This window comes from Rhinopithecus roxellana, chromosome 19 (genome assembly GCF_007565055.1).
Source record: "Rhinopithecus roxellana isolate Shanxi Qingling chromosome 19, ASM756505v1, whole genome shotgun sequence".
Taxonomy (NCBI): domain Eukaryota; kingdom Metazoa; phylum Chordata; class Mammalia; order Primates; family Cercopithecidae; genus Rhinopithecus; species Rhinopithecus roxellana.
Window position 1 is genome coordinate 67,634,714 of NC_044567.1, and position 20,549 is coordinate 67,655,262.

Below are 20,549 nucleotides of genomic sequence, written 5' to 3' on the forward strand. Positions count from 1 at the left end.
GTCCTCCAACCACTGGTGGGTTCCTTCCTGAGGACTTGAGCACATGGGGACCTGGACAGAGAGGCCCATTGTCCCCGAACACCCCAAGGCGGACACACACCTGCCCCGGCAGGACAAACAATGTCCACTTGTTGAGGGTGAAGGGCCCACGATGGGCTGTTCTGGGCACCTGGAGGCAGGTGGAGTCAGGGACCGGATGTCTCTTAGGATCGTTCAGAAACCAGGAAGATACTCAGTTTTCTGTAGGAAGCAAGACATCTGGTGACTGCTTCATTCTGCCCCAATTCTCACTCACTCTGGCCAGTGAAGCCGCTTCAGGAACAACACTAGCCAAGCAGTTTGGTTTGAGGAAAAGATGATCTATTGACTCCAGAGCAGCCTCTGTGCTCGTGGAGACCCCGTCTCAGGTGGAGGATGGCGGCCACCACAATTCCTAGCTGTCAATACAGGAGGGGACTTTGTTTTCCTGGGTCATCAAGAAAGAACAAGAGAACTCTGGGGCCATAGTCCTAGAGAACACCCGGGGGGACCGTCCCTGCCAGGAATACTTGGGGCAAAGGGAGGATAAGGCCTCTAGAGGATCAGATAGAGAGAATGGGACACTGTGGGAGGGTTCCAGTCCCCAAGCCCCTTTGACCAGGAGGGACGATCATCACCCTCCAGGCAGCCCTCCAGGGCTCCTTTGTTTTCCACAACTGCCTGAGGGCAGAGGGATCCCTGCTCCACTCCCAGACAAAGGACCCCATGTGTCCAGTAGGTCCAGCAACCATCAGTGACCGCACCTGAAGTCTGAGTTGGTGAGCCCTCCTCCTGTGGGGACCCAGCCTAGGGCCCAGACTTGGACCAAGAATCGCACCCTCCACCCCACCCACAGGGGCTCTGCCCCACTGGCTCTTCCAGGACCAGACCCTGCCTCATTGAAGTCCAGAACTCCAGGAAGATTTGGAATCTAGAGTAGGGAGGCCACAGCGGTCAAAGCTCAAGTCCAGCACAGCAAAGGATAGGGTTGAGTGCACGGCCCGGGTCACATCTGGGTCTCTGGGCCAGTCACCGCCTCTCTGACTCTACACATCTCACCTGTGGAATGGCTACATTTGGGGATAGCACCCACCTCACAGAGTCACTGTGAGGACAAAGGAGAGGACGGTCCACTTAGTCAGTGCAGAACATGCACCTGGTGAGTGCTCAGGGATGACCCTCCTTGGCATCTGCCTAGAGGTCACTCACCTGAGTCTGCTGAGGCAGCTGTGTCTCTCACTTAGAAAAGTCATTTATGCATAGAACCAGACACCTGTGTGTGTCTTGTGTCCAAGTGCTGCACAACACAGAGATGGGCAGGTGGGCGGATGGGCAGTCACTAAGCACCAGTGACATTGTGGGGTCATGGCACCCATCACAATGGGCCATTGCCCAGGTCAAGAGGGCCCAGAGTCAGCGTCCTCCAGCCCCCAAGGTGTCAAAATGTGTTTGTGCAGGTGAGCATGAACATTTATGTGGGTGAACATGTGTGTGCACAAGTAGCCTCTCTGGCCGGGGCTGGCTGTCCTACTTACATATGCACCCAAGTCCTCATCAAGTCCTCATCAGTGTCACCTTCCCTTGAGGCCTGTGGCCAGCATCAGAACATCCATGGGTCCTCCCCAACCTCAGGCCTCCCTACCCAGGGCTGTCCTGAAGATGGAGATTGGAGCTAGGGGATAGAGGGCACAGGGCAAGGCCCCTCATTAGGGGGAATTCAGCTAGACTAAAATGCTAGATGTGAGTGGCAGGGTCCGATTCCACACACCTTCTCACCTCCTCCTCCCAGTAGCCTTCCAAGGTGCCATGACTCATATCTGCTACGGATGGAGGCAGGGAGGCTCTAAGGACAAACCCCATGCCTGAGGTCACCCAGCAACGAGCTGGCCAGGCTTTCACTGACCATTTTCCCAGTGACCAGGCCTTCTGACTAGGTCCTCACTGATCAGGCCCCTGATGACCAGGCTCCAGCTGACCATGTCCCCACTGACCAGGTTTTCATTGACTAAGCCCCAGTGGTCAAACCTCTGCTGACCAGGCCCCGATGGCCAATTCCCCACTGACCATGTCCTCGCTGACCAGTCCCCCAGTGACTAGGCCTTCCTGACCAGGTCCCCACTTCCCAGGCCCCAGAGCAACAGTGCTCAAGGTCCCCTACCACAACTGCCCACAGGCAGAGGGCTCCCTACTCCCAGACAAGGGACCCCATGTGTCCAGTGGGACCCACGGAGACCATCAGTGACCGTACATGAAGTCTGAGTTGGTGAGACCTCCTCCTGCAGGGACTCAGCTTAGGGCACAGACTTGGACCAAGCACCACCTCCCTCCACCCCACTCATAGGAGTTTATCCCAATGGCTTTTCCATGGCCAGACTCTGCCCCATCAGGGGCTGGAAAACCCTGGGCGGATTTGGAATCTAGGGCAGGGAGGCCACAGAAGTCAGGGCTTGCACAGGGCAGGGCTAAGAGCACAGCCCGGGGTCGTGTCTGGGTCCCTTGGCCAGTCACCGCCTCTCTGACCCTAGACACCTCACCTGTGGAATGGGTGCACTGGGGGACAGCACCCACCCCGCAGAGTCCACCAGGTCAGTGCAGAACAGGCACCTGGTGAGTGCTCAGGGATGACCCTCCTCGGCACCTGCCCAGAGGCCAGCACTGCCCACCAGGTACTGACTGTCCCCAGGCCAGCAGGGAGGGAACAGAGCAGGTCACACTCACTTGAGTCGGCTGAGTCAGCCGTGTCTCTCATTTAGCAAAACTTCCTCTTCTCAGGACCAGACACCTCTATGTCTTGTTTCCAAGAGCCCTAGACATAGAGAGGGCAGGCGGGCAGGTGGGTGAGTGCTCAGCACCAATGACACTGTGGGGTCATGACACCCATCACAATGGGCCCCTGCCTGGGTCAGCTGGGCCCAGAGTCAGCACTCTTCACCCTCTGAAGTGTCAATGTGCATGTGTGCAGTGTTTGTGCATGTGAGCATGCATGTGTATGTGGGTGAACACGTGTACATGTGTGTGTCACTGCTCTGGCTGGGCCCGGCTGCCTTACTCATATGTGCACCCAGGACACTGGGTCACCCTTGTCACTGTCTCCCCCCATGGGACCCATGGCCATTATTGGAACATCCACAGGTGCTCCCTAACCTCAGACCTCCCCATCCAGGGCAGTCCTGGCATTGCAGATGGAGGATGGGGACAGAGGGTTGAGGGTTGGGAGCAAAGGGCAAAGGGCAGGTCCCCTCCCTAGCAGGGGACTCAGCTAGGCTGTAAAGTGCTAGGTTTGTGTGTCAGGGCTGGATTTCACACACCTGCTCACCTCCTCCTCCCATTAGCCCTCCAGGGTGCCATGACTCGTTCCCACTACAGATGCACGTGCGTACACACACACACACACACACACACACACACACACTTGTTGCTGATCTGCTGACTTACCTCATTGGCATGAAACAGGGGCTGAGCCTGCAATTGTTCTGCCTTTCCCTGGATTTTTCCTTTAGTTTCTCTGACTGCTGGGTTACTGGCCTGTGTTTAGCTTCATGAACATGGGTTTCACTTTATTTTTATGGGGTTCCAGCTCTTGCTCATGGAATCCCTCCCAGTCTGTTTTGTAATCTTCCCTTTTTTACTGCCTGTGGACTTCAAGTACCAGACACAGAGAAAGCTTTGTAGAGACTGTTTACTCAGCCCTCACAATTTCCATAGCAGGTCTCTTAATTCCCATCACCTCCAGGGAGGATCACTGCTGGGATCCTAGGAATCATGTGCCTTTCTCAATGGCCACAGTGGTAACCATAATAGGCAGTTCTTCCCTCTGTGCAATTCTGGAACATAAAAATCTTCTCTGGTAACAAGACTACAGAAAGCAATGGAAGCAACACTAAACTGAGAGTTTGCTGGACTGTGTTTCTAAGAAATTTCATGTTTTTGCATAAATAATGAAGAAGAAATGACTTTTCTGAAGTTCCTATCATTTATGCAGTGGATTGGACTCTTCCGTGAATGCAGTTTCATTGATGGATGTGGATAATTAGCTTAACTTCAAGTAAAAGGTTAGAGAGTCAGCAAATTGTCAACATAACTTTGCTTTTTTACACTCAAATGACATTAATCAGACAGTTGTGGATCTCTAGAAATATGTATTTGCACACATAAGTTCTATATTAAAATACCCAAGTTTGGAATCCTTCAGGTGACTTATTTTTCATCAAGTAGAAATAATATTAAAATTGCAAAAATTTATTATAATTTATATTATTTGTCCTAATGGCAAAAATGAATTCAAATACATTTATTAAAGTATAATATACACAGGAATCCTATTATTCTACTACTCTGATTTATCACAAAGTGGAGACATGCTTGTAGCCACCACACAGTCCAAGAAAATGAAATAAAAATAACAATCTGGCAATCCCTCTCCTGAAGTTCTGCTCCCTAACCACTGCCCATCTGTCTTGCCAAAGCGAAGAGTCACCTGGTTTTTAGCAGCCCCACTTAGTGTTGCCTGTTTCATAAATGGATGCATGGAGGGCCATTCAGTAGGAATGGTTTTGTGTGTGGCTTCTTTGGCCCAGCATTACGTTTGTGATACTCTTTCAGGTGGTTTCATGAAGCAGTTCATTTCTTTTCCCTGCTCGGTAGTGCTCGGTATGACTACGGCACATCTATCAGTTCTACTGTGGATGGACATTGGTTTGTTTCCAGTTTGGGGCAAAAAAGCCACTATGAATATTCTTGTTAATTTCTTTTGGTTCACATGTATATTTTAGTTAAGTACAGACCTACAAATAAAATAGCTTGGTCATAGTAATGCACATGTTCAAATGCAATGCATGTCACTAAAAATTTCAGTTGGGGCCGGGCGTGGTGGCTCAAGCCTGTAATCCCAGCACTTTGGGAGGCCGAGACGGGCGGATCACAAGGTCAGGAGATCGAGACCATCCTGGCTAACACGGTGAAACCCCGTCTCTACTAAAAAGTACAAAAAACTAGCCGGGCGAGGTGGCGGGCGCCTGTAATCCCAGCTATTCGGGAGGCTGGGAGGCTGAGGCAGGAGAATGACATGAACCTGGGAGGCGGAGCTTGCAGTGAGCTGAGATCCGGCCACTGCACTCCAGCTTGGGCGACAGAGCGAGACTCCATCTCAAAAAAAAAAAAAAAAAAAAAAAAAAAATTCAGCTGGAAGGAAAAAGCTCAAAAGTTCTATTGTGCAACATGTTGACTATACTTAATAACATTGTGGTAATATTTGAAATTGCTAAGACAACAGATTTTAAATGTTCTCACCACACACACACACACAAAAAGATAAGTATTGGCCAGGCTCAGTGGCTCACGCCTGTAATCCCAGCACTTTGGGAGGGTGAGGCGAGTGGATCACGAGGTCAAGAGTTTGAGACCAGCCTGGCCAAGATGGTGAAACCCCCATCTCTACTAAAAATACAAAAATTGCCGGGCATGGAGGCGGGTGCCTGTAATCCCAGCTACTCAGGAGGCTGAGGGAGGGGAATCGCTTGAACCCAGGAGGCGGCAGTTTCAGTGAGCTGAGATCGCACCACTGCACTCTAGCCTGGGTGACAGAGGGAGATTCCATCTCAAAAAAAAAAAAAAGAAAAGAAAAGATAAGTATCTAAGGTAACTGATATGCTAGGTGGCTTGATTTAGCCATTCTACAATGTATGTCTGGGGCTGTGTATAAATATACACAGATTTAGCTATTCTACAATGTGTGCCTGTGTATGTCTGTGTATATATATACAATGTGGTACACCACAAATTCACACAATTTATCAATTAATTTTTTTAATTTCAAAGATTTTTTTGACTAATATACAACCCAACCACAAGTTTAAGAGTATTCTAATTAGATGTCCTTTGCAACACCTGATTTTGTCAGTCTTTCTTTTCTATATTCTGGTTAGTGGGTAATGTTATTACATTTTTATTTATTTTGGTCTTCTAATTATTAAAAGGTCTGAGGCCATTTTCATATATGTTTATTGAAAATATATATAATCAGGCTGGGCACAGTGGCTCATGCTTTAATCCCAGCACTTTGGGAGGCCGAGCCAGATGGATCACTTGAGGTCAGGAGTTGGAGACCAGCCTGGCTAACATAATGAAACCTCGTTTCTACTAAAAATACAAAAAAATTAGCCAGGCGTGGTGGCGGGCACCTGTAATCCCAGCTACTTGGGAGGCTGAGGTGGGAGAATTACTTGAAGCTAGGAGTCAGATGTTGCAGTGAGCCGAGAACGTACCATTGCACTCCACCTGGGTGACAAGAGCGAAGCTCCATCTCAAAAAAAAGAGAAGTAGCCGGGCATTGGTGGCACGCACCTGTAATCCCAGCTACTTGGTTGAAAGGCTGAGGTGGGAGAATCGCTTCAACCTGAGAAGTCGATGTTGCAGGTGAGCCGAGAACGCGCCATTGCTCCTGGCTGGGTGCAAGAGCAAAACTTCGTCTCAAAAAACCGAGCCAAAACAAAACAAAACGAAAAAGAAAATGTACATAATCATATTTTCAGGGATCTGTGCGATTTTTTTTTTTTTTTTTTTTTGAGACAGAGTCTAGTAGCTCTGTTGCCAGACTAGAGTGCAGTGGCCCAATCTGGTCTCACTGCAACCTCTGCCTCCCGGGTTCAAGTGATTCTCCTGCTTCAGTCTCCTGAGTAGCTGGGATTACAGGCACGTGCCGCCATGCCCAGCTAATTTTTGTATTTTTTTTGGAGATGGAGTCTCACTCTGCCGCCAGGCTAGAGTGCAGTGGTGCCATCTCAGCTCACTGCAAGCTCCACCTCCTGGGTTCACGCCATTTTTTTGCCTCAGCCTACTGAGTACCTGGGACTACAGGCGCCCGCCACCATGCCCAGCAAAGTTTTTGTATTTTTAGTACAGAAGGGATTTCACCATGTCGGCCAGGATGGTCTTGATCTCCTGACCTTATGATCCGTTCACCTGGGCCTCCCAAAGTGCTGGAATTACAGGCGTGAGCCACTGCGCCTGGCCAAGACTGGTGTTTAATTCCCAAGGCCACTCACTGTGGTTTGAGCATGTGCCACAGCCTGTGCTGGGGTTGATGCTCCACATTCCCATGGTTATCCAAAAGAGCCCTCAGACTCACAGTGGCCATTATTAGTACTCTGAGGTTGCAGCAGGCAGTGGCAACTGAAAATCTACAAGCATCAGAAGAAAGAGGTGTTGCAGAGAGGAACCACAACCATCACAAACCTGGAGGGCTGGGTGGGCCACCCCCTGGATCCCACTGACTGCCTGTTTCTCACTTTGACTGAGGCCTGCCTCCTGAATGATGACGATTATCTAGATATGAATGAAAGCAGACCCCCTGTGTACCAACATGTACCTGTGGCTGTAGGCTCCCCAAACAGCAGTGAGTCCTACTTGTCATTGGCCCTGGAAGCTGCATCCATGGGCCTGGGTCACAGAGGGTAATGCCTGAAGGCTCCTACCCATAGGACGAGGTGTGCGGTAATGAGGAGCAGCTCCTCAGCCAACTCCAAGAGCCGAAACTGGATGAAGACTTAGTGCAAACTCTCCAAAAATAGAGCATCTTGCTGCTGGAAGGGGGCCCTTTCAGCAATCTGGGAGAAGTCATCCACCGAGAGAGCATTTCCATGCATACTTCTGCCAGTATTTGTTCTCAGCTCTGCTGTCTCATGATCCAGACCCGGTCTATAAATTAGCCTTACATGTCACAAGGTTACCTGTTTTAGAAAACTCAGGTTGTGCAGGCAACACATCCTTCCCTCACCATATGGTGTCTCCGGTGCCCAGCCGTTATCCTTCCTGGTTCCCACTTGGACACTTGGAATCAAAGCGGTGGGAACTGGCCTCCACCATGCCAGGCCTCCACTGGCCTCCACCATGCTGACTGCTGCCAAAGGAGACACTTTGAGGCTCTGAACAATTCTGGAAGCAATGCAGAGGCACATTTGTTCTTCCTCCCTCATCTTCAAACTGGCTGAAAATGCGTTCAAGATTGCTACTCCCACTAACAGTAGTACTGACAGCACCCTGCTCAACGTGGCGCTGGAATCTGGGCTACAGGTGGTGACCTTATCAACCCTTAACTGGAGACCCCGAGAGATGGTACGATGCTTGGTGACCCGTGCTACAGAAGTGGGTATCTCCCACCTCCCTTTACCCCCAGGGGAAAGGAGTTTCTATGCCCTACTCTTGAGATGGGACAACGAATCCATGGAGCTCTCATATTCCTATTCCTGATGGCCTAAGAAAGGAGGGGGCTGATGGTGGGAGAAGATGGCCTCTGTTCAGCCAGCCCAAGTTCTGTCCTCACTGCTTTAACCAACCATATGCTGATGTCAGCAGCACTTTGACCCTCACATCGGAGACATGTCTAAGAGAATGAATTTTCAACTGCCAATACTCAAGTGCACCCTTGGGAGGTAGTGGGCCTGGTGGTTTTGTCCCCGTCCCTGTCCATGCTTGTGGGAGACCCTAGACACCTTGGAGGATCATGACCCTTTCTAAAGCCCAAAGCCCCAGCACAAGACTCTACCCTGAGAGGCCCCACTTCAGCTAGAACCCCTGGCAGATCTGCCACCCTGGCCTTGGGGCCAGCAAACCCCAGGCTCCACTGCTCCATCCTTGTGAGGGGCTAAGAGCACCTGCAGAAACCTTCAACCCTCTGGCCTGGGGAAGGAAGGGATAGGAAGAGACCCCAAGCAGGGTCTGGCCATCTGGCATGCTTCTCTTGCCCTGGTTTGCCTCAGACCATCTCAAGGTTGCTGAGGAAGAGGGAGCACTCATCTCTGCTGGCCAAGTTCAAACCCCACACAGTAATCTGGGCAGACCTGAATCAGGACCCAGATGGCCACGGCTGAGCTCAGGCTCTCCCTGGGTGTGTGGGCCCCAGTGAGCATCTTGCGGAGCTGGGACACACTCTTCACCCCTACTGAGGCTACTAGTATTGTAGCTGCCACAGCCGTATCCCACACCACTATCCTGCGCCTCAGTCTTGACTATCCACAGCGGGAGGAACTGGCTAGCTGTGCTTGCACGCTGGCCCTGCAGTGTGCTGTGAAGCATCCACAGAGCTGTGCCCTGTCAGCCCTTACACTCTGAGAAAGACCACATTGCCTTTGAGGCCGCCTGCTAGATTGCCACTGAGGCTGCTGCCGGTGGCACGGCCCATTCCCAGCTGTTCCCCATTGCCTGCTACGTGCAGCTCCGTGGCTGCAGCTCCGTGCCTTCAAGCTGGCCTCATTGGCCATGAGCCATCTTAACCTGGCTCTTAACCAGGATACCCACCCAGCCATCAATGACGTGCTCTGAGTTTGTGCCCTCAGCCACTCTCTGGGAAAGAATGAGCTGGCAGTGCTCATCCCCCTGGTGGTGAAGAGTGTGCACATTGCCATGGTGCTTTCAGACATCCTGTGTGCGAGGTTGCGTGGTGACTGCACTTGGCCTGGTCGGCATCCCAGGCTGCCGCAGCTCTGGAAAGCTCATCTCCACTGACAGAGCTCCATTGCGCCAGTTGCTGATGCCACCATCAATGCTTACATCAACACCACACACTACACCTAACACACATCAGCCATTGCCGGTATGGAGTTTATGGAGTTTCTAAGCAAGGCTCGGCAGACCTTCCTGCTGCCCCAGGATGGCTACCTGCAATTTGCCCAGTTCATCGACAATCTCAAACAGATCTACAAAGGCAAGAAAAAGCTGATGCTGCTGGTTTGCGAGCCCTTTGGCTGAGAAAGCAGGTAGCTCACCGGCCCTGCAGCCTGGGTCCCCAGAAAGTATCAGGTCAGGCAAAAAAAACTGAAACATTTGTCCACCCTAACAGGACTCTGAGCACTTGTGGCTGAGGCCAAAGGACCATAGGGCTAAGGATGGGGAGAGTCCAACTCCAGTCGATATGCCTGTCTTGGCAAGCTTGTCACTACAGCCCACTGTTCATGGAGAAGCTGGGCCCTGCAGATCGACCAGAAACCCCATGATACGCCACCTTCTGCCCCTACGTCCTGCGTGTCCTGGGCATTGGCCCTGTCTCCCTTGGCAAACACAGAACACTGTTCCAGCTCAGAGACTGCTCAGAGAAACAGATGCATTTATGATACTGTAAATACTATAGTATATGTGTTGCCAATTACTGTAAAGTCATAAGTATTTATAATCCTGGTTCTGATTTGATGGGACCTTGAGGTAGCTGTGGGTGGAGGATATGCTTATTGTCTGAGGAGACTCACAGCCATTTCTCAGGTTTCCCTTGCAGAGTGTATGCCCTTCCCAGTGGGATAGTGGGGGTGCCAAGGAGAAAAATGGTCAGTTAGAAAATATCCCAAGACTAGTCTATGCAAAATCTCTCGCCTGCAGACAGGGCATTAATAGCCCAGGTGTGGGTGAACGGCAGAGGCCAGGACTGGACTTAGACTTTTGCCTCACAAAGCTGTGAGGACTCTGAAGCTCCTGCCCCTGCCTCACACAGCCTCGCCAGGAGTCTGCTGAGCAGCTTTGAAACAAGCGCAGGGAAAAGATGGAGGTCTGCAAAGCCACTGAGCTCACAATATTCATCTACACTGGTCACCTTTGTGTCAGAGAGTGTGTGTATCTGTATGACTGAGTACATGTGTCTATGTGCATAGATAAATCTGCGCATGCCTGTCTGTATGTGTCTGTATGTGTATGTTTATGTGTATCTATGTCAGTTCTATGGCTGCGTACCTGTGTGGATATGTGCACACTGGACTGTGGGTCTCTGTGTGAGGATGTAACATTTGCGTACATGTGAGGATGCATATCTATGTGTAAATGCTGTCATGTTTTGCATGTTTAGTGTGTGTGTATCTGGGCACACATGAGCACATGTGTAGAAATATGTGTCTGTGTGTATGCTTGCTCTCCATGCATCTGTGGTTTTCTATGTGTAACTGAGCGTATTTCTACATGTAGGGATGACTGTGTGTTCATCGTTGAGGATCTGCATGAATGTGTCCTTTGTGCGAGATTTCTCTTCTCATTCGTGTTAAATCTCTCTCACCCGCTAAATGTCTGTTCCCCATCTCTGTGCCTCCTCTATTCATTCTCTCCCCAAATGAGCTTCTAAGCACCCGTCTCCCTCTGCCATCAGATCGGCTGCTTTCGCTGCACAGTTCTCTTCTCGCCCCGTACTTGCTTTCTTCCCCTGCCTTTCTACCTCAGGCTTCCTCTGCCTGCTTTTGTCACAGTCTCATTGCTTGCTGACTTGGAGGCTAGGGCTGGTCTGCACTGAGCCTCTCCTTCCTAATTTCTAGCCCTAGTGAGCAGCCCTGTCTTAGCCCTGGCTGACCCCCACAGGGAATCATCGTGTCCTGCCACCTTCCTGGCCCCTATGCTCAGCCTGGAACTGTTGTAGGAGACAGCAAGGGCATCCAGAAGAGTCAGTTGGTTGCCAGTGCCTTGGTGTTTACTCTTTTATGTCCTAGTTCCTGAGTTGGGGGTGGGGTTTCATAGGGAAGGGGTGGTATAGCTAGAATGTGAACTAAGAACTTCTCCATCTGCTTTACCTTTTCTTTCGTTGACAAACTGTCACCTTTTCTACTCCAAACTGACCAAAAAGATGTATTTGCCGTTTGTGGCTACACAAGTCCTACTGCCCAGCCAAGGGCCCCTACAACGTCTCAGCCCAATGGGTTGGTTAAAATGAGAGAGAGAGAGAGAGGTCACTGTCATTTTTGTATCACAATTACCCTTCTTTTTAGCAAGTGTGTGAACTCACAGTGGTTTTCTATGAATAAACCATGGATCACATGAAAGATCATTTTTCTTAAAGAAAAAAAATTCCCTAAACCCAGAAGGGACCAGCAAATACTTAACAGATGATTATAGATTTCCTGTGAGTGCATATGGCTCGGGGAGACCTGATTCTGTAAAGCAAATGTTACTGTCCTCCTCAAATTCATGTGTCGAATTCTAATTCCATGTGATGGTATTTGGAGGTGGGACCTTGGGAGGTGAATAAGTTCATGAAGGCAGGGACCTCATGAATGGAATTGGTGCCCCTATCAAAGGGACTGCAGAGAGCTCCCTCATCCCTTCTGTCATGTAAGGACACCGTAAAAGATGGCTGTCTATGAACCAGGAAGCCAGCCCTCTGCAGACATGGAATCTCCTGACCATTTGACCTTGGATTTTACCATCTCCAGAACTGTGAGAAATCAATTTCCTATGCCACCTAGTCTATGGTATTCTGTTTTGACACCCAGATTAGCTAAAGTACCATGTCAACTTGCACACATAATTCTTGGAAACTGTGATGTCAAATCCTTGATGGCAAAAGGTGATTGATCTGCCGGAGACGTGAGCCTACATCATCTCTCTTTCCACAATAAACCAGAGAGTCAAAACAGGCAAGAGTAGGTCAAGGTCTTTTTTTTTTTTTTTTTTGAGACTGTCCCTTGCTCTGTCTCCCAGGCCGGAGTGCAGTGACACGATCTCGGCTCACTGCATGCTCTGCCTCCCGGATTCATGCCATTCTCCTGCCTCAGCCTCCCGAGTAGCTGGGACTACAGGCACCTGCCACCACGTCAGCTAGTTTTTTTTTTTTTTTTTTTTGTATTTTTAGTAGAGATGGGGTTTCACCATGTTAGCCAGGATGGTCTCGATCTCGTGACCTTGTGATCCACCCGCCTCCGCCTCCCAAAGTGCTGGGATTACAGGCATGAGCCACCGTGCCCGGCTGGTCAAGGTCTTCTAAAAGCCAAACCTGAAAGGTTTCCAGTAGCAGTTGACTCGATGGTAATTCAATCACACAAACAACCACAACAAAAGACACAACTATCAGAGATTTTCAGGATCACCTCAAAAACACCATCTAACATTAGGGAGTTCAAAAAGGCACGAAGTTTCATAAATCAAACTTTATTGAAATGTAGTTTCATCAACTTGTAATTCTAACAGTAATAATAAATGCTAGGGCAGGTGGTGGCACGGAGATCCTGGGGCACAAGGGCTGTCTTTAAAAGCTTTGCTTGCTGTACCCTTTGGAGCCTCCTGGTCCCCTCACCCCCTGCCGGCCTTTTAAGAGCCCATCCTGGGCAGCACCTCAGGGGTAAACAGCCTGGATGCCCAGTTGCAGACAGACATCCGTGCCTGGAGAAGGAGGAGGCCGCCTCTGAGTGCAGGAGGAGCTGCTGGAATTCTTCCTCCCAGCCTTCTCTTCATGCTCTCCAGCACCTCCTGCACACAGATAGACCCCACCAGCAGCAGTAGAAGAAACATGCCCTGCAGCAGCAGGACTGCAGCTCTAATGAATGACACAAGCCTCTCTCCAGTGACGTAGAGGAGCCCAGGCTCTCTACCTCCATGGTTGCCACCATGCCCAGGACTAGGGGCAGCATGGGAGCTGCTGGCTTGGGCCGTGCTGGTCACCCCCTCTCTGTCGCCTCCTCTCTTGCCACATGTTCAACTTCAGGACTAAGGCTAGTGGCTACAGTAGGTGCCGTGATTTCAGGCAGCTCCTCGTTGGGCTGGTCCTTGGCCGGAGCTGCCTCCAGCTCCAGCACTGTCTCTGGAGGGGGCTCTTCCCATACTGGCTCTGGCTCAACAGCTGGTGCTGGAAGTGCTCCTATTTCTGCATATGGACCAGGAGCTGAAAAAGGAGAAAGGGTCACCAGCGTCAGTCACTTTCCACTGGAATTTCCAAACACAGAAACAACCTCCCTGATTTTAAAGGAGTTCCAGCCTCTAAACACCGACCCCACAAAGTCTTCCAGACTGCAGGCCACCTCACCTTGTGCCTGCACCTCCATGGGCTCCCGAATCTCCTCCTGGACAGGGACAATGTGCAGATGCAGCCCCGATGGGATCTCTGGTGTGGCCTGGCCTGGGAGGGCCTGCCCCGGCTGCCCTGTGGTACCTGGGTGCGCCTTCTTACAAAGGGCCACAGGTGTCTGGGGTGAGGGATGAGCCTTCTTCGGCATCATCGGAAAAGGCTCTCACTCCCTCCATTCCTGAAGCAGCAGCCTCTGGAAGTGGGGAAGCAACACGAGAACATCTTGCTCTCTCGAGCGTCTCCCACCAAGTGAGCTGGTTACGGGGCTGACCCTAGGATCTGGGCGCCTGGTTACCAGAGTTCTAAGTTCTGTTTGGATGTGTCATCAAGGAAGTGAGGTCGCTTCTTTAAGGTTCTGTCCCCTCGGCCCCTTCCTTCCATGAGACCTACTCAGGACTCCACTGGGCTGCTGACTACTCGCCCTCCCCCCAGGACAACTCCTTACCTAGACACTGTTATGTTCACCCAGGGCCTGCTTGGACACCTGTGCCTGATGTTCACTGGGGGCCGGATGTCCTCCTCAGGCCTGATGTCCACCTAGGGCCTGATGTTGCCTTGGGCCTATGTCCCTCTTGGGGCCTTGTGTTCTCCTGGGGACTGTATCCAGCTGGGGCCTGATGGCCTACTGGGTCATGTTGTTCACCTAAGGCCTTGTGTCCACCTGGAGTCTGGTGATCACCTGGGGACTGGGTGTGTACCTTGGGTCTGATGCCCACCTAGAGCCTACGTATCTACCTAAGGCGTGGTGTCTGTCTGTGGCCAAATGTCCACCTAAGTGTGGTGTTCAACATGGGCCTGCTGTCCGACTAGGACCTTGTTGTTCATCTGGGCCTGGTTGTCAACTTGGGGCCTGGTGTACACCTTAAGTCCAGAGTCCACCTGGGGCCTGATATCTGCCTGGAGGACTGACGTCCTCCTGAGTGAGGTGGGAGCTTCTCTGGAGTTCAAGAGATCAAGGCTACAGTGAGCTGTGATGCGCCACTGCCCTCCAGTCTGGGTGACAGTGAGACCCTGTCTCAAACAAACAAAAAACCACACAAATTATATAGCTACACAAAAATATTTTCTTTCTTTTTTTTTTTTTTTTGAGATGGAGTCTCGCTCTGTCCCCCAGGCTGGAGTGCACTGGCCTGATCTCGGCGCACTGCAAGCTCTACCTCCCAGGTTCACGCCATTCTCCTGCCACGCCACCAAGCCTGGCTAAATTTTTTTGTATTTTTAGTAGAGATGGGGTTTCACCATGTTATCCAGGATGGTCTCGATCTCCTGACCTTGTGATCCACCCGCCTCAGCCTCCCAGAGTGTTGGGAGTGCAGGCGTGAGTCACTGTGCCCGGTCCCGGCTAATTTCTTGTATTTTTAGTACTGATGGGGTTTCACCGTGTTAGCCAGGATGGTCTCAATCTCCTGACCTTGTGATCCACTCGCTTTGGCCTCCCAAAGTGCTGGGATTACAGGTGTGAGCCACCACATCTGACCTAAAAATTAACTGAAGATTTAAATGGAAGACCTCAAAATATAAAAATCCTAGAATAAAACCTAGGAAATACCATTCTTGACATTGGCCTTGCCAAATAATTTTTGGCTAAGTCCCCAAAAGCAACTGCAATAAAACCAAAAATTGACAAGTGGGATCTAACTAAACTAAAGAGCTTCTGCACAGCAAAAGAAACTATCAGTGGAGTCAACAGAAAACTTTCAGAATGAGAGAAAATATTTGCAAACTGTGTATTTAATATCCAGAATTGATAAAGAAAACTTAAATCAACAAGCAAAAAAAAAAAAAAAAACCCATTAACAAATGGGTAAAGAGCATGAACAGGCACTTCTCAAAAGAGGACACACAAGTGGCCAACAAACACAGAAACAATTCTGATCATCACTAACCATTAGAGAAATGCAAATCTAAACTTCATTGAGATACCATACCATCTCATACCAGTCAGAGCGGCTACTATTAAAAAGTCAAAAAATAACAGCTGCTGGCGAGGCTGTGGAGCAGAGGGAACACTTATACACTATTGGGAATGTAAATTAGTTCAGCCACTGTGGGAAGCAGTTTCGAGATTTCTCAAAGAACCTCAAACAGAGTTACCATTCAACCTAGCAATCTAATTACTCGGTACGTACTCAAAGGAAAATTCTACCAAAAAGAGACATGCATTTGTGTATTCATCACATTATTCACAATAGCAAAAATATGGAATCAACCTAGAGGCCCATCGATGGTGGAATGGATAAAGAAAATATGGTAGATACACACCATGGAATACTACACAGCCATAAAAAAGAAGGAAACCATATCCTCTGCAACAGGATGGACACTGCTGGAGGCCATTATTCTTTTTTTTTTTTTTTTTTGAGATAGAGTCTCGCTCTGTCACCCAGGCTGGAATGCAGTGGTGTGATTTCAGCTCACTGCAAGCTCCGCCTTCCAGGTTTACGCCATTCTCCTGCCTCAGCCTCCTGAGTAGCTGGGACTACAGGCACCCGCCACCACGTCTGGCTAATTTTTTTGTATTTTTAAGTAGAGACAGGGTTTCACCAAGTTAGCCAGGATAGTCTCCATCTCCTGACCTCATGATCTGCCCGCCTCGGCCTCCCAAAGCGCTGGGATTACAGATGTGAGCCACCGCACCTGGTGGAGGCCATCATTCTAAGTGACCAATGCAGGAACAGAAAACCTTACCATGCTTTCTCATAAATGGGAGCTTAATAGTGAGTACATAGAGACACAAAGATAGGAACAATAAACACCGGGAACTCCAAAAGGGGTGAGGAAGGCAGGGGGAACAGGGCCTGAAAAGCTAACCATTAGGTACTATGCTCACTACCTGGGTGATGGGATCAACTGTACCCCAAACCTGAGCATCACACAATATACCACTGTAACAAACCTACATGTGTACCCCTTGAGTCTAAAAGTTGTGTGTAGGGGGACGGGGGAGGAGAGAGGCAGAGAGAGAGGGAAAGACATAACCTACCATGGTGTACTTTGGTGAGGTAAAAGGAAAGTTATTTTAAGTAAAATGCACATGGCTACTGGTTTTTCAAAAAGACTATGAACCATCTGACTCTCACCAGTTTTTTTTTTTTTCTTATTTTTTTGGCTTCCTAATTCTGAGAGAACAAGCCTATGAAAATCAGGTCTAGACACACAATATTTTGTGAAGAGTGTAAAGCAGACACATATTTATATTTGTAATTTTATAGATTTAACGATGAATGAATATAACTCTTCAGGCAAAATGAGTTTTGGGTTTCCTCAAATGTAAAATGTTTTGCAAACTAATGCAGGATGTTCATAAAAACAAACCAAAAAAATCACTCCAACAGGAAATACTATCCTTGTGATCATGACTGGAAACTTCCTGTCTCTTCCCTGCAACCTCATTATGACAAGGTTACATCATAGAAGGCCACTCCTTCTGAAAATGTTAATTGCCTTTTCATATCCACTCTAGCAGCCTTCTCGGTCCATTTCTGTCAGGTGGGGGGCAGCACAGGTGGCATCAGGGGTGTCATTCTTGAATGACGGCTCTTTTTAACTGCTATCTTCAATTTCCCATTACCATTCCTATTTCCTTTACGCTAAACCTCCTGCAAGCAACCGCCTCCCTCTGGCTTCTCATTCTTTCCCATGTCCTCAGCAGCGTGGTTGATGGGGTGGGGGAGGCTGTAACCGAGGGGCTTCCTTCATGGCATGGTCCAGTCTCGGAACGGGGTGGGGGCAGAGTGGGCAGGGTAGCAGGAAGAACAAACAGGGCTCTCAGGCCAGTTTACGCTTTGGGAGCCTCCATTATTGGTCAGTAGCGTGACAGGTTTTTCTTTAGTTTTTTGGAGACAGGGTCTCCCTCCATCACCCAGACCGGAGTGCACTGGTGCTGTCACGGCTCACTGCAGCCTCAAACTCCTGGGCTCAAGCAATCCTCCCACCTCAGCCTCCCAGAGTGCTGGGATTCTTTTTCTTTTTTAGCATAAACTGAAAATAAGGCGAAGGCAAAGACACAAGATGTATATACTCTGGGTAGACTCTGGTTTTAAGACATCTGACTGCTGATGTGACAGAAACTCCCAGCCCTGCCAATTTACTGTCTGGGCTAGGTCTTGGCTGAGGCTCAGTTTTTGTTTTATTCTTTTGTTTGTTTGTTTGTTTGTTTTAAGACGGAGTCTCACGTAGCCGCCCAAGCTGGAGTGCAGAGGTGTGATCTCCGCTCACTGCAACCTTCGCCCCCGGGGTTCAAGCGATTTTCCTGCCTCAGTTTCCTGAGTAGCTGGGATTACAGGCATGCACCACCACGCCCAGCTAATTTTTGTATTTTTAGTAGAGACAGGGGTTTCACCATGTTGGCCAGGATGGTCTCAATCTCTTGACCTCCAAAAGTATAAACTTTGAGAGGCTCTCACAGTTTATACTTTGGGAGGCTCCCTAAGTATAAACTTACCTCAGATCCCTGTTGGCTCCACTTTTTCTTTTCCTCCCTTCCTCCCTCCCTTCCTTCCTTCCTTTCCTTCCTCCCTCCCTTCCTTCCTTTTTCCTTCCTCCCTCCCTTCCTTCCTTCCTTCCTTCCTTCCTTCCTTCCTTCCTTCCTTCCTTCCTTCCTTCCTTCCTTCCTTCCTTCCTTCCTTCCTTCCTTCCTCCCTCCCTTCCTTCCTTTTCCTTCCTCCCTCCCTTCCTTCCTTCTCCTCCTTCCTTTTCCTTCCTTCCTTCCTTCCTTCCTTCCTTTTATTTCCCCACCCATCTCTCTTTCCAATTTTTTTTTTGAGACAGGGTCTTGTTCTGTTGCCCAGGCTGGAGTGCAGTGACATGATCGCAGCTCACTGTAGCCTCAACCTCCCAGGCTCAGATGATCCTCCCACCTCAGCCTCCAGAGTAGCTAGGGGTACAGATGGGAGTATTGTGCCCAGCCATTTTCTAGCTTTTCAATAAGGTAACTGACACAACGGCTTGATTATAAAATTGTGCTTATTATAAAATTTGTGCTGCTGTAAGTCACTAAATTTGTAGAAATTTGTTACAACAGCAGTAAGAAACTAACACAATAGACAAAAGGTTTCAATAAACACTTGAGCAAACAAGATGTGCAGGCAGAAAACAGGACATGAAGAGATGCTCAATCTTATTAGTCATTAGGAAAATGCAAATTGAAACCAAAATGAGACACTACAACACTACATTGACTAGAATGAATAAAATTAAAATGACTGATCACACCAACAGTTGGCAAAAATAAGGAGGAATTGGAACTCTCATACAACTGGTGTGAAGGCACATGGTACAATCCCTTTTAAAGATAGTTTGGCAGTTCCTTAAAAAGCTAAACATGTGACCATCTTGGCTAACACTGGGAAACCCCATCTCTACTAAAAATACAAAAAATTAGCTGGATGTGGTGGCACGCGTCTGTAATCCCAGTTACTCAGGAGGCTGAGGCAGGAGAATTGCTTGAACCCAGGAGGCAGAGGTTGCAGTGAGCTGAGATCGCACCACTGCACTCCAGCTGGCTGACAGCGCAGAACTCCGTCTCAAAAAACAAAACAAAACAAAAAAGCACGCATATGATCCAACTCTTCCACTCCTAGTATTTACCCAAGAGTAAAGAAAGTTTATATCCAGCTGGGTACGGTGACTCATGCCTGTAATCCCAGCACTTTGGGAGGCCAAGGCAGGCAGATCACGAGGTCAGGAGATCGAGACCATCCTGACTAACTAAAACTAACTAACTAACTAACTAACTAACTCGTCTAACTAACTAACTAACTAACTAACTAACTAACTAACTAACTAACTCGTCTCTACTAAAAATACAAAAAAAATTAGCCGGGCATGGTGGCGGGCACCTGTAGTCCCAGCTACTCGGGAGGCTGAGACAGGAGAATGGTGTGAACCCAGGAGGCGGAGCTGGCAGTGAGCCGAGATTGCGCCACTGCACTCCAGCCTGGGTGACAGAGCAAGACTTCATCTCAAAAAAAAAAAAAAAAAAAAAAAAGGTTTCTATCCAAAGACATGCATATAAATTTCCATAACAGCTTTATTGGTAATAGCCAAAACCCAGAAACAACATAAATCCAACAGGTAAAGTTGGATAAACAAATTAGGATATAGCCAAAACAACTGAATATAATAATGATTAGTACTATAGTTATGTATTTTTATTTCAATAGCTTTTGGGGTACAAGTGGTTTTTGGTTACATGGATGAGTTGAATAGCGGTGGAGTCTGAGATTTTAGTGCAATTGTCACCCAAGGATTGTGCATTGCACTCAATATGTAGTTTTTCATCTTTCACCCTCCTCCCACCCTCTCCCATCTGAGTCGCCAATGTCCATTTTACCACTCTGTATGCCTTTGCACACCCCTAGCCTACTTTCCACTTATAAGAGAGAATACATGGTATTTAGTTTTCCACTCCTGAGCTACTTCACTTAGACAATGGCCTTCAGTTCCAGCCAAGTTGCTGCAAAAAAACATTATTTCATCCTGGGCATGGTGGCTCACACCTGTAATCCCAGCACTTTAGGAGGCTGAGATGGGTGCATCACCTGAGGTCAGGAGTTTGAGACTAGCCTGACCAATACAGTGAAACCCTGTTTCTACTAAAAATACAAAAATTAGCTGGGCGTGTGGCGTGCGCCTGTAGTCCCAGCTACTCGGGAGGCCAAGATAGAAGAATTGCTTCAACCCAGGTGGCGGAGGTTGCAGTGACCCGAGATCACGTCCCTGCACTCCA

At 49.0% G+C, this 20,549-nt stretch overlaps 1 protein-coding gene and 1 pseudogene across 1 annotated transcript; one reads left to right on the forward strand and one right to left on the reverse strand.

The window, feature by feature from the left end:
- The first annotated feature begins 43 nt into the window (after positions 1–43).
- LOC115894945 lies at positions 44–9,762 on the forward strand (annotated as a pseudogene).
- Positions 9,763–12,957: 3,195 nt separating this feature from the next.
- Positions 12,958–14,041, reverse strand: CDRT15L2 (CMT1A duplicated region transcript 15 like 2). Its single transcript, XM_030924254.1, is given in 4 exon segments — positions 12,958–13,427; positions 13,430–13,636; positions 13,778–13,894; positions 13,897–14,041. Coding segments are annotated over 4 exon segments (831 nt in total). The 3' UTR covers positions 12,958–13,065.
- Between the last annotated feature and the right edge of the window lie 6,508 nt (positions 14,042–20,549).